At 39.0% G+C, this 14,021-nt stretch overlaps 1 protein-coding gene and 1 long non-coding RNA gene across 2 annotated transcripts in view; one reads left to right on the top strand and one right to left on the bottom strand.

Annotated features, from left to right (window-relative positions):
- Nucleotides 1-14,021, bottom strand: part of LOC113891693 — a 50,598-nt gene that overhangs the window by 3,375 nt on the left and 33,202 nt on the right. The gene's annotated exons all lie outside the window — the stretch shown is intronic.
- The window catches only part of GLCCI1 (glucocorticoid induced 1), a 108,874-nt gene that overhangs the window by 88,736 nt on the left and 6,117 nt on the right, over nucleotides 1-14,021 (top strand). Inside the window, exon 6 of the mRNA XM_027540073.1 lies at nucleotides 1,170-1,380. Within this exon, the coding sequence (XP_027395874.1) occupies nucleotides 1,170-1,380 (211 nt within the window). The remainder of the gene's footprint in view (nucleotides 1-1,169; nucleotides 1,381-14,021) is intronic.

Below are 14,021 nucleotides of genomic sequence, written 5' to 3'. Positions count from 1 at the left end.
TGTTCCATAAGTGACTATATTCTTTATAGTAGCATGGTCATTGTCAGGTTGTAAAGATGGTATAGTTTTGGTTTAGCAACTTTGCATAGATAAATGAAGTTTTCATTTTAGGTTTTGGCCTTTACTTGTTACAGAAAAAACTGATACTCTTTGAGTCTCATATTGTACCTTAATTCATTTTCCATCTGACAAATGTTTCTAAATCTAAAATCTCTGAAATGTTTCTAAAATCTCTGAAATGACAAACCTCAGGATTGATAGCCTGTAAATAGTGAAAATAAGTTGTAAATAACCTAAGCATATACTGGTTCTTTTTCCCCAGCATTTCATCCTTGTCTATATAATAACAAAAATACTGTAAATGGTTAATATATACATTGTATTTGTTGACCTCACTTTGTTAGCTTGCTGATGAGTAAGATACGTCTTTACAGCAGAAGCAGAGTAGAAAGAGTCAGAAGCTCTGATGCCATTTAAATGATCATGTCAGCAGGAGCTCTATAAGTTCTTTATTGGTGAAGATACTGTACTGATGAGGTCTAGGGTCTTCTTAGGTTGAAAATACATGATTCATATATGAGTCTACAATTATAATTTCATTTCTGTTTATTTTTGTCACTCAGAACAATGCATTAGAACTAGGCAAAATCCATTAGTAGTCCTACTCAGTTGGATACCAAATTAGTAGAATTGTTCAGTTATATTAATATCCTCCATTCAGTTCTACTAGAATAAATCTGTTTATTAGACACTTTGGGTAAGCTGCAAAACCTGTTCCTGGCTTGTAAAAGGAAAAAAAGAAAGAATGAAAAATGGAAATCCATACCTGTGAATATGAGATTTCTCTTTTCTTATTAGCAAGTCAAAGTGGTTTCTGGAGCAGTTTGACTAATTCTTTGGATAAATGTTTATTGAGTGTCTGCTGTCTGCCAGGCACAGTTAGGATCCAGTGTTAAAAGACGCCCCTGTCCTAGAGGAGTATTCCTGGGAGTACTGACCTAAAGGTAACTGGCAGAAATGATGACCTAAGATAGGTATCTTTATTCTCTGAAGAATCAGCTATGCTGGCAATAATAGTGAAAAGTGAAATCAAAAGAAACAGCATGTGCTTTCTGTACGATGAAGTGTATGAACCGTCACTGACTGTGTGACGGTTGCTGCTCTTCCAGCCTTTGGACATCCCCGATGGTCGGAGAGCCCCCCTCCCTGCTCACTACCGGAGCAGCAGCACTCGAAGCATCGACACACAGACGCCCTCTGTGCAGGAGCGCAGCAGCAGCTGCAGCAGTCACTCACCCTGTGTCTCTCCCTTCTGTCCCCCGGAATCCCAGGATGGCAGCCCCTGCTCAACAGAAGATTTACTCTATGATCGTGATAAAGGTGAGGATGGGATCATCCACTTAGGTAGCGGGTGTGTTACAGGGCCTTGCTCATTATACTTCCTTTGTCTTAGACCATTACATCACCTTTTTTCTTTTGTTGAATGGTGGGACTGTAAAGGATCGGTGGATCTAGGTTTGTTTGTTCATTGGTTTCACGTACCCCCTTCTTTGTGACTTTCGCAAACATCTTCCATAAATGTGTCAGAGGAGCACAGCGCGTGGTTCTAACAGTTAATGAAAGCTATAAAATGAGTGTGGACAGCTTCACATAATACAACACACAGTTTTTTCCTCGGTATTGTCCAGAGTTAAGGATGGTTATGGTAGACTTTAGGGTTCTCGTGCCTGAGGTTAGATTTCCTAATAAGATTAATTTGAAAGGAAATAATTTCTAAAAATTCTGTTGGAAAATGAGGATATTTTTAACCAAGTAAGATAAAGTTTAACAAGTACCTGTAGCACATCACAGATTATATTATGGTATATAGATGAATTATTAACACCAATAAGAGTGCAGAACCCATGGGGCTTATTGCCTGTCAGGCCCTCACCACCCGTGTCCTCCTGTCCTCAGTCAGGCCCTCACTGCCCGTGTCCTCCTGTCAGGCCCTCACCGCCCGTGTCCTCCTGTCCTCAGTCAGGCTCTCAGCGCCCGTGTCCTCCTGTCCTCAGTCAGGCCCTCAGCGCCCGTGTCCTCCTGTCCTCAGTCAGGCCCTCAGCGCCCGTGTCCTCCTGTCCTCAGTCAGGCCCTCACCGCCCGTGTCCTCCTGTCCTCAGTCAGGCCCTCAGCGCCCGTGTCCTCCTGTCCTCAGTCAGGCCCTCAGCGCCCGTGTCCTCCTGTCCTCAGTCAGGCCCTCAGCGCCCGTGTCCTCCTGTCCTCAGTCAGGCCCTCAGCGCCCGTGTCCTCCTGTCAGGCCCTCACTGCCCGTGTCCTCCTGTCCTCCTGTCAGGCCCTCACTGCCCGTGTCCTCCTGTCCTCCTGTCAGGCCCTCACTGCCCGTGTCCTCCTGTCCTCCTGTCAGGCCCTCACTGCCCGTGTCCTCCTGTCCTCCTGTCAGGCCCTCACTGCCCGTGTCCTCCTGTCCTCCTGTCAGGCCCTCACTGCCCGTGTCCTCCTGTCCTCCTGTCAGGCCCTCACTGCCCGTGTCCTCCTGTCCTCCTGTCAGGCCCTCACTGCCCGTGTCCTCCTGTCCTCCTGTCAGGCCCTCACTGCCCGTGTCCTCCTGTCCTCCTGTCAGGCCCTCACTGCCCGTGTCCTCCTGTCCTCCTGTCAGGCTCTCACTGCCCGTGTCCTCCTGTCCTCGTGTCAGGCACTTAACTGCCAGTGTTCACTCTCTTTTTTCAATTTCTGGACCCTGAGTCACAGACGGTCCCAAAGACTGCCCAACCGCCACCTTCCTAGCTACTTACAAAGGAATACTGCACTTCCTCTGTAACACATTTACTGCTTGTCACCACAGAAAAACAGATCATAGGCAACAAAATTTTAAAAACGTGAAAAAAATAAAGTTTACTAAATCTTACAGGATTTTATGGGCCTTGTCCTGGCTTGACCCCCAGTCCCCTCATTTTGTTTTGAGATATTAATGCATTTAAAGTGCCCAAATATTAAGTGCTAAGCCCCCTGAAGTTTTACACGTTTGCACTCATGCAGCTACCTCTTGGGATCAAGATACAGAACATATTTTGCATCCCAGAAGGCTCCTTAGCTCCCTTTCCAAAAAGAATCCTTCTGCTCTCCGCCTGGAAGTAACCACTGTTCTCTTCTCCATCACTGTAGCCTAATTTTTCCCCATTACTGGATTTCACAGAAATGAAATGATGCAGTCTGTGTTCTTTTGGTCTGGCTTGTTTCAGTCATCATTATACCTGACTCTCTGCTTAGATTTTAGAGGGAAGCTCCCTTGGACTTCGTCGTCTGCTTTTATTTCTGTGGGTGGATATCAGTGCTTCTCCATTTTCATTTCACCCTTGCCTTACTGGAAACCTTGGAGTTCTCTTCCTCCATTAAGAATGTATTGAAAGCAGAACCTTAGTTAGGCATCTCTCTGCTTCAACTGGAATGTCTGTTTCAAAGAATGTCAGACTAGGGAACTTCAATACACTAAGGCGTCCTACCACAGCAGACACTTGAATCAATTCCTCACATTTTTAATATGGATGTTTCATAATAAACAAGAAGACACCTTGCTTGTAGTAGCAGGGTTTGTTTTGAAGGTTAATAGTCATATCTTGTTTTAGGATGCACAGGTGATAAATGGTAAAGCAAATATTGTTTGAGTGATTCCCAAACCTGTATTTTTTGTTATACCAGTAAAAAGGATAACTGCAGATCACTTTTGCTACTTATTAGCACTTGTAGTTGGGTTAAAAGGAAAAGTAAAAATAACAGTGATATAAGGCTAGGCAGTAAATTCTGGAGTTTTGTTTTCTTCTAAGTATAATCCTATGGGTAATTGAGATGCTGAACCTAAAGGGAGATGTATTAGGAAATTGATAGGTGAGTTCCATTTTGGTTTGCTGTTTGTGAGCTTGCCTTCCCGGCCTCTATGGGAGTGTATCCGATGAGGCAGTCTCACAGCCACTTAGAACCACATTCTCTTTATTTGTTCATGGACAAGTAGGTTGTCCCCATGATTTGGATATTGTGAATAACACCACAGTGAGCATAAAAACACACATATCTCTCTGAAATAGTATAATAATCTGAATTCTGACGATTTTTTAGGGAAGTTAGACTTTTTCCTAAGACTTTGCCTTTGGTCGTATATAGTTTTTCTATACCCTTTTATTCTTTTTACCAGATACCTGCCTGTTAATGTTCTGTTCCTCTTGTGTTTTTTTGTTTCTTTTTTAAATGTAAAATGAGAACATTGGTTCAGATCATCTCTAAGGCCAACAGTTTTTAAAAAAAATTATTTTCTTAGTAAAACAGGGTGATAATACTTGTTTTATACTTCATACCACTGTTGGGGTTAAATGAGATATTGGAACAAAGTGCTTAGCACAACTCCTGGTATGTAGTAAACATTGAATAAATAGTGTTGGGTGTGACTAATAGTCATTTTTTTAAAAATTTCTTTAGAAACTAAGGAGATTGCAGAATCATTTAAGACACATTTCCATTTTCTACAAAACTACCTCAGTTTAGAAATTTAAGACCTCATGACATAAGTTTCTTAATATACTTACCAATGTAGCTTTGAGGCATTACTTTGTAATTAAGATCAAGTTTATAGTACTGTTTTCTGGAAAACTGTGTGACCTATTACAATGTTCAGTTTCTAGTTCTCAAATCAACTACCTTCTTTGTGAAGGAAAATTAAAAAGCATCTCTCTTACATACATATGTATACGTGTCTGTATCATACATACACATGTATTTTAGGATTGGGAGTGGAGGTTTATGTATTTCAGCTGAGTTTATGCTTCTGGTTTATTCAAGATACGTTTCTTAGGCATCTACTGTATGTCAGGCACTGTACTGCACAGTGGGAAATAGAGAAGAGGAAGATGTGATACCTATTTTTAAGAGCTTTATACACTAATAAGGATTAATGGTAATGTTAAAAAATAATACACTATTACACAAGTGTATTCAGAATACTAAAGGGACAAAGGAGAGGGAGTTGTCAGTTTTGCAGTTTCTGAAACTTACATATTTAAGTCATTCAAACTATAGAATAATCTCTAACTCATTGCTTCCCTATGAACAGCCCAATGTTTTTTACAATACTAATTCTAGCTTATAATTTTCACTTTTCCACAGTAAAGCTTAAATTGATCTTTTGTTTTATATTTATTTCCTGTAAAGAAAAAAGGGAAGCTATAGATTTCTAAGAGGTTTGGATTGATTTGGAGCACCTACCTTTTCTGAAGTTGCTGTTGTGGAATAGCTAGGTTAGACATCCAGAATTGGCATGCTCCCAGGGGAGAGGGATAGGCATGTGAGTTTATTGCTCTAATGAGAGATGGGCTGGTGTGATTATTTTTCTAGTGTTCATCTGCTATATACTTATCCTTTTCCTGACTTTGTTATTTCTGCTTATCCCTAACATCTGTTTTTCTCCATGACACATGTATACTTTGAGACCTATAAAATAATTTCAGTTGATTAGCATGTTGGTTTTTCTTTGGTTCTTTCAATTGCAGTGCCAGGACAAAAACACTCTATTAAGAAAAGTCTAGCCTTTAAGAGACTATTTTCAGGTTTTATTTTTTTGAGTTGGGTGGTTTTTGGACAGATTTTTCCAGTGACTTAAAGGGTGAAGGCAGCCAGCTATCATGTGTAAAGTTGCTTGGCTAACTAACCAGGTAACAGCCACAGGTCTACACAATGATTTCTGTGGAGAATTCAGGGATCCAGAATAAGAGTTCTCATCTTCACATCTCCAGAATATATCCTATGGTTAGTTAGCCTAAATTCTACCTTATCACACCCAAAATGCAAGGGAGAAAAACAGTCATTTATATAATGTAAATCGCAGTGTCAAATATTATTTCTTTGAGCAGCTCTGCCAGCTTTCCTTATTGGTACCAAGTCACAAAATCTAGACTTCAGTCTGCCACTTACAGTTGATCTTTGGCACAGTTCACTTAGGCAGTTGTTATAAAATTCTGCAGTTTTGCAAGATATTGTGGAAACATTGATTATTCTAATCATGAAGTCAACTGAACCATTCTACTCAGGCCAGCCACTAAGAGCTGTATTCCAAGATTCCATAAATTGGCTACTTGGAACTTAAACTGGGTTTCCCAACAGGAACAATGTATATCATGTGGATGGAGTTTCCAGGGCCAGTGCACATCAGTCTGTTTAACTCGTACCATGATTTAACTCATTAATATTTCTGAACTGTAGGTATTAGGACTGAGAAGTCCATAGTTGCAGGAAAGAAAGAAACAGTTTTATCTTTTCAGGGTCTAGGGCTGACCCTAGCCAGACTTTTGAAAAAGACTCTCTTTGATGTCTGAGTCCTTTCTATATACATTTTAAACTCTATTTGCAGTCATCTTGAGGGCTCTGTTTCTTAGCACTCTTTGGCGTTTGCCCTTAACATACTTTAACCCTCCATCTTCTAGGCAGCCTCATCGGCCAAAATTCGGTGGCACTTTTCTTTGTGGTTTATATTGTGAAAATAGATACGTTAGATACACTTGTTTTAGCTACCACACCTTGAAAATCACTTCGTTTGAGCCTTGATCTGTTTCTCGATCAAAAGGTTGTCCCCACATGATTCTAGGTGCTTATTATCCTAGAAGAACCTCTCCGTGGTAAAATTACAAAGAGTGTAGAACTCTTACCCCCAAAAAGGAGTTATTCTATAGGTTAAAAACTGAACTTTTGGAGAATTATGTCCCTAAGTTCATCTTCTCTGTTTTGCTTTTTCAAGATTGCATCTGAAATTATATATATTCACATTATCTGATGTGTTTAATCATCCAGTAAATGCCTTTCCCCACTCTTTCTGGAAGGTTTGCTGCTGCTGCTCAGTCACTTCAGTCGTGTCCGACTCTGTGTGACCCCAGAGATGGCAGCCCACCAGGCTCCCCCGTCCCTGGGATTCTTGGCAATTGCTGTGCTAACTTTCTGTGGATGAGTTACTATTCTTAATTCAAAATTATTAGTAAGTATACAACTCACGGAGAAGGCAATGGCACCCCACTCCAGTACTCTTGCTTGGAAAATCCCATGGACGGAGGAGCCTGGTAGGCTGCAGTCCATGGGGTCGCAGAGAGTCGTACATGACTGCGCGACTTCACTTCCACTTTTCACTTTCATGCATTGGAGAAGGAAATGGCAACCCACTCCAGTGTTCTTGCCTGGAGAATCCCAGGGACGGGGGAGCCTGGTGGGCTGCTGACTATGGGGTCACACAGAGTCGGACACGACTGAAGCAACTTAGCAGCAGCAGCAGCATACAACTCACTTCTAGCATTTACAACCTAGAGTCTAAAACAAAAGCAAACCAAAATTTATTTATATGCCTGTATATATAATTTTGATATATATAATTTCCATCCCTGGGTTGGGAAGTTCCCCTGGAGAAGGGAATAGCAGTGCATTCCAGTATTTTTGCCTGGAGAATCCCATGGACAGAGGAGCCTGGTGGGCTACAGTCCATGGGGTTGCAAAAGACTCGGACACTAGTGAGCATGGATGCATATATAAATTTCACTTAATCTCCAGTTATCTATTTACTATGATATAAGCTCCATCAAGAGCAGGTAACTTTAATTTGCTCATTACTTTATCCTCAACAACTACAGTGCTGCCTATCATTAGTATAGAGTAATGATTAGTGGAGATTTTTTGAGTATTCTTTTTTTTTTTTTTGCCTATTATACAGAGTGAAGCAAGCCAGAAAGAAAAACACCAATACAGTATACTAATGCATATATATGGAATTTAGAAAGATGGTAACAATAACCCTGTATATGAGTATTCTTTCATGGTATGTCCATTTTTAAAGAATATATTGTTAAAAACAATAGAATCCTTTTAAGTTATTTAATTATATATGTTAGGTTTTTGAATCTTTGGGAAGAGTAGGATAATCCTCCCTGCTACCCAAAAAAAAAGACAGTAAAGAGTAACCACTCTAAGGTTACGCTAACAGTGATGACAGGTCTTTGATGAGAAAGAAACCATAAAGTTCAGATTTCCTATTGAAATTACAGAAAATAAAGTAACTTTGCTAAAATCTATCTCATCTTATACTCTGATCATGACTAGGGAAAAAACAGGGTATCAAGTAGACTAGAGAAAAGGAGAATCTGTTGAATTTTTTCTTTCTGTTATCTGTTACGTTCCTCTAAGAAGAAATAGGAAGCATTGAAGCCGTACTTTGCACTGTGCCTTTGTAATAGAAGGCAGACCCAGTAGAGCTGTTGCCTAAGCTCTCAGACCTTAAGTAGAAGCCTAGAATGTTAGATTGGAACTTGATCATCTAGTCTCATGAGGACACTACAGTTGAGATAGATCAAAACAGTGATGCAGATAGCATGACGATCATGGACTCTGACTCTGCTGCAGCCACTGAATCTCTGCTCTCCCACTGACTAGTTGTGTATCTCTGGGCAAGTCACTCAGGTTCTCTGTATCTTGGTTTTCTGGGAAATGATGGTACTGCCTCATAGGATTATGATGATTAAATGTGCTCAGGTGCCTTTACCTTTTTTATCTCCTGTAATATTACCACAATCCTGTGAGTAGGGACAGTGTCATTATTTTAAGAATGGGGAGCCTAAGGCATAGAAAAGTGAAGTTAACTTTCCTAAAGTCTATGGAGTCCAGAGGCCAGCAGAAATCTTTTGTAGGAACTTCACACTACTTGTTGCCGCCTTTGCAAGAGGAATGGCCATTTCACAGTCATTCAGCTGTGAAAGAGCCTGTTGTGTGGAGAACAGTACAAAATCGTATGGCTGGAGCACAGGAATAAGTGGTAGGGAGGAGAAAGCAGTAAGAGTGGAGATGTAGGTAGGAAGGCCACTATTTCATAAGGGCCTTGTAGCCTTGCTGAAATAAACAGACAACTAAGTGAAGAACTTTTGCCAGCTAAAGGACATGACCAGCTCTAAGGATAAAGCTATAGAAGCGGAGAGAGACTTTAAGAGGAGGAGATAAGACGCTATTTTAATAGTCTAGTCCTGAATCTCCAAACTTGGCTTATTACACACTTTTTTCAGCAGTTATTAATCTATACCTGTAATGTGAATGTATATATTTCTGAGTTATCTAAGTACATAGTTAAATTCATATACAAAATATGTATTGGTAAAGTTTTCTTATTTTTAGGGATAAAAAGTAAATGCGTATAAACGTTCTCCAGATTTCCTCCTGCATGTCAGCAGATTGTTTAGTGCACTCTAGTTGGGAAACCACAAGTGTTGGGCAAAGATGAGGAGGGATAGCACAGGCAGAGGAATCGGAAGAAATAGACTGAAGAAGAGTCAGCAGCATTTGGTGGTTGATTAGATGGACAAGGTGAGGGATTAGAAAAATGAGGATAAAGGCAGAGTTCTACCAAGGTTCTAGCTTGGAACATGGGAAAACAGTTACCACTGTGAATAAGGCAGTGAATGTCAGAGAAGGAACAGGCTTTCAGGTGACTATTATATAAGTTTAACATTACATTTGGTTATCTGCTTAGAGATGTTATAATGCCATTTCCCTTTAAGCAAGAATGAGGAGAGAGGAGAAATACTGAATTTTTACATAGCATTTTGTTTTGCCTTCAGTTTCACTCTGTAAATATATAAGTGCACATTTAAAATTATATTGAAACTTTTTCCTTCTGTAGGACACTTTTGGAGCACTTTAATATGAAACACTGTGTTTTAGATTTTTGAAAACTGATGTCCCTGGAAATTTGTTCATCTAAAAAGCTCAAGAATGTGAAAACTAAGGTTCTAGCAGAAGAACTCTCCTAAGATCCTTAATTATTTTTCCAGATATAAAATATTCTGGGTAATCTGAAATTTATTTTCAGTTTAGTTTTACCATTGTGATTAATAAGAGGCATGATTTTAGTTTATAAATCGGTTTGAAGACTGTCTTCAATAGGGTGATTTGCTTTCATTTTTAACTGCCATGTCGGATAGATTCAGAGTGACTTGTTCATATTCGTGTACAAGTCTGAGTGACCAGTTAGTATGTTGGTGACGCCAAGTCACATTTGAAGACAATACTGAGCGGTATTGTGCTACTTATCAGGATTATGTTTGCAAAAGAAGCTCTTGTGTATTGTGAGTACACAAGAACAAAGGAGCAACTAGAGTTTGTTTGCTTCATTTGTAAACTATCAACTCAGTGAATGCAGAGTAAAATGTAAAACACGGGCCTAACATTGGGAATGTAAGTGAAGTCCCAGTTAATTCAAAACAGTCTTATTTGAGAACAAAGTTCAAAAATACAAGTGACAAGGGTTGTAATGTTAATTTTTTTTCACATTTTTTTTTAAACTTTACAAAATTGTATTAGTTTTGCCAAATATCAAAATGAATCCGCCACAGATATACATTTTTTCCTCCTTACCTTTTGCTATATGCTGATCTAAGAAAGATCTTAACTGTCTATAGCTGTGTTGCTTTTTCTTTTTTAATTGTGTAACCTTCTCATAAGGGCTTCCCTGGTGGCTCAGTGGTAAAGAATCCACCTGCCAATGCAGGAGACATGGGTTCAATCCCTGGGTTGGGAAAATCCCCTGGAGAAGGAAGTGGGAACCCACACCAGTATTCTTGCCTGGGAAATCCCGTGGACAGAGGAGCCATGGGGTTGCAACAGAGTCAGACCCCACTTAGCGATTCAACAACAACAAACCTTCACATAAAAGGTTGACTTTGAAATTACGGAGAAATCTTAGAAACTATTTGTAAAAGTCAGATGTTCTCCTTGCTCTTTCACAGTTTGATCTTGGAGTTCACTGAAAACGAAGGTGTTCAATACAATAGGTAATGCCAACTAGTGCCAAAAGTGTGTCATCAAGGCATGCTTGTACATTTGTTTCTATTGATTCCGTTAGGCCATCAAATCACACTACTGCTGATGGTTTCATTTCCTAATGCACACACAATAAGTAATTTTTAAAATTGAAGCATAGTAACTGTATACTGTTATATATTATAGGTATATACTATTGACAATTACTACAGGTTCTGTTTACAGTTATTGTAAATAGTGACTACACCCCCATTGTACAGTATATCCTTGTAGCTTATTTTATACCTAATAGTTTGTGCCTCTCATTTCCCTACCCCTGTGTTGCCCCTCCCTATTTCCCTTTCTCCACGGGTAACTGCTAGTTGTTCTCCATATCTATAAATCTGCTTCTTTTTTGTTAAATTCACAACTTTGTTGTATTTTTTAGATTCCACATCTAAGTGATGTCCTACAGAATTTGTCTTTCTCTGACTTATTCCACTTAACATACTGTCCTCCAAGTCAAGTCCATCCACGTTGCTGCACACAGCATTATTCCGTTCTTTTTTATGGCTGAGTAATATTCCATTGTATATATGTACCACATCTTTTGTAAAAGAAGTCATTTTCATACTAGAATTAAAATAACAATTATATTCTACTGGCTCTTGCTGTACATATAATAAATATTTTCTTTGTAGAGGAATCTATAGAATCTGTATACTTTAGGCCTTGTTGTTAAATTTCAGAATGATAAATCTCTGTATGCTAAAAGATGCTATCTTTTATATAACATAATAAAGTTAGTGTGCAGCTCTATTAAAAAGGACATTTCTGTTACTCTCTTCTGCCAACAGAATGGAATAGGCATTTAATTTCTGAATGGTTCACCTTTGTTTAATTTGTAAATTGGTAATGATGTTTTCTTTCTACTATTGTAGCAATATTTGTTGAGAGCTTGCTGTGTTTCAGGGACACAGGTTTTTTCCACAGCCGTCATATCAGTAGTTATTCCTATTTTATATATCAAAGCACAGAGGATGACACTGTTCCTCAGCCCTGCGGTTGGGCCTGGAGAGAATCAGGTGGCCTGACTCCAAACCAGTGTTTTAACCTTTTCATAACTGGTCCTCGAAGTTGGCTATACTTCAAAAGCATTTGGGAGCTTTACCAGAAAAAATGGGGGGTGGGGACAGCACATGCCTGGGAAAGGGGCCCCAGACTAATTAAATCAGAACCTCTATAGGGATGAGGTTTCAACACTGGCATTTATTAGTATTTTTAAAACATCTTCTGATGAGTCTAATGTGAAACCAGGGTTGAGAACCACTGCCCTATAATTATACTGTTTATATTAGAATTTTACTTAATTTGATAAAGTAATCTGATAGTAGCAGATAAAGCACATGTAAAGACATAGGGCTAGAGTAGAACCACGGCAAAGGTTTTACATACCTTCCTACATAAATGAAGCAACTTTATATCTACAATCTTTAATACTAGAATTGTGGGCCATACAACTTAACACACCAAAAGTAATGAGGCTGTATATAAAGCAGAAATTCAGAAAACTACAAAAACACAAAGTTTAATGAGTTTTGTTTCTATATGGAATTTCAGACTTCAATAATATCTTTAATTTTTCCAAGCTTTAGTTCCCAATTATCATGTGTTTAAAAATACTACTTATATTTTAATTGTAAGTATGGTACATGGTTAAGTATAATCTTTTATAATAAAATAGTCAATAAAATGTTTCCAGATCTGGGTGATTCTATTATAAATATAGATGAAACTATTGTGAATGCAGACAGATATATAAATAATCATATTCATCACATTTAACGTCATAATTCATATGGCTTATGAAGTTATAAGAACATAAGGTATCATTTAACTTAATAACATGTCTAGTTACTGTCTTAACATGGGATAACAGAATGAGAAAATGTATCATGCCTGTGAACAAAAGGGATTGACTACAGATAACCACAAGACTTCATCCCGAATCTCCTGAGCAGGCATGCTCACCTCACGTTTAGTTACTGAAATGTGGCTCAAACTCAACACAGGCATCTACATGCAGAAGTTAGACAACCAGGTCTAGAATGGGTATAATGAGTTGTTCATGGGAGTTGTTTTTAAAGCATGCCATTTATAAAGCAAAAAAAATATTTTGGTACACCTCCCCTCTTTTGTATGTTAGAACCTGTTTTTAAGAACATTTTTATAGTGGAGTATAGTTGATTAACAATGTTGTGATAGGTTCAGGTGTACAGCAGAGTGATTCACTTATGCATACACCTGTATCTATCCTTTTTCAAATTCCTTTCCCATTTAGATTCTTACATAATACTGAGCATAGTCCCTGTGCTAGACAGTAGGTCTTCGTTGGTTGAAAGTGTTAGTTGCTTAGTCATGTCCGACCCTGTGACCTCTATGGACTGTAGCCCGCCAGGCTCCTATGTCCATGGAATTCTCCAGGCAAGACTACTGGAGTGGGTTGCCATTCCCTTCTCCAAGGGGTCTTCCTAACCCAGGGATCAAACCTGGGTCTCCTGCATTGCAGGTGGATTATTTACTGTCTGAACCACCAGGGAAGCCCTCTTCTTTGTTGGTTATCCATCTTAAATGTAGCAGTGTGCACATGTCAGTCCCAAACTCCCTAACTATCCCTCCCCCAAATCAGAATTTTAGTTAGGAATGGCAATTCCTGTAGTTACATAGAAACTTAGAGAGAGGCAGCTTGTTGAAGGTTATAGAACTATGCAGCGAGTCACAGAGCTAAAACCACAGAAAGGTATCTCTATTCCTTTTCCTGTTTATACTCTATCAGATTGCATATTTACCTTAGGGAGGAAAAAAACAGATTTAAGAAATCTGTTTATGGCACCAATATTTTTTCTTTCAAGCTTTGTCTTTCCAGCACCAAACGTTAGATGTAATACACAAGCACACATACGTGTGTGTGTGTGTCTGCATTTGTGCATGTGGATTTTCTACAAATAGTTTTTATTGAAAAGGCAAGGTAATATAATAGCACTGAATACCATCTTTCTGGGACAACGGTATACTGTGTTTCTTTAAACATTAATCACCCTCCCCCTCTCCCAAAAAAGAATTTTCAAGCAGGTAAAACTCTGTAGAAATATAAGCCTCTGATACTAGAAAAATTTTAAGAAGAAAAACCATTTACTCTGTAATTCACTATAGATTGT

Source organism: Bos indicus x Bos taurus, chromosome 4 (assembly GCF_003369695.1).
Source record: "Bos indicus x Bos taurus breed Angus x Brahman F1 hybrid chromosome 4, Bos_hybrid_MaternalHap_v2.0, whole genome shotgun sequence".
Classification (NCBI taxonomy): domain Eukaryota; kingdom Metazoa; phylum Chordata; class Mammalia; order Artiodactyla; family Bovidae; genus Bos; species Bos indicus x Bos taurus.
The sequence above is the reverse complement of the archived record's forward strand: the minus strand, read 5'-3'. Positions and strand labels throughout refer to the sequence as shown.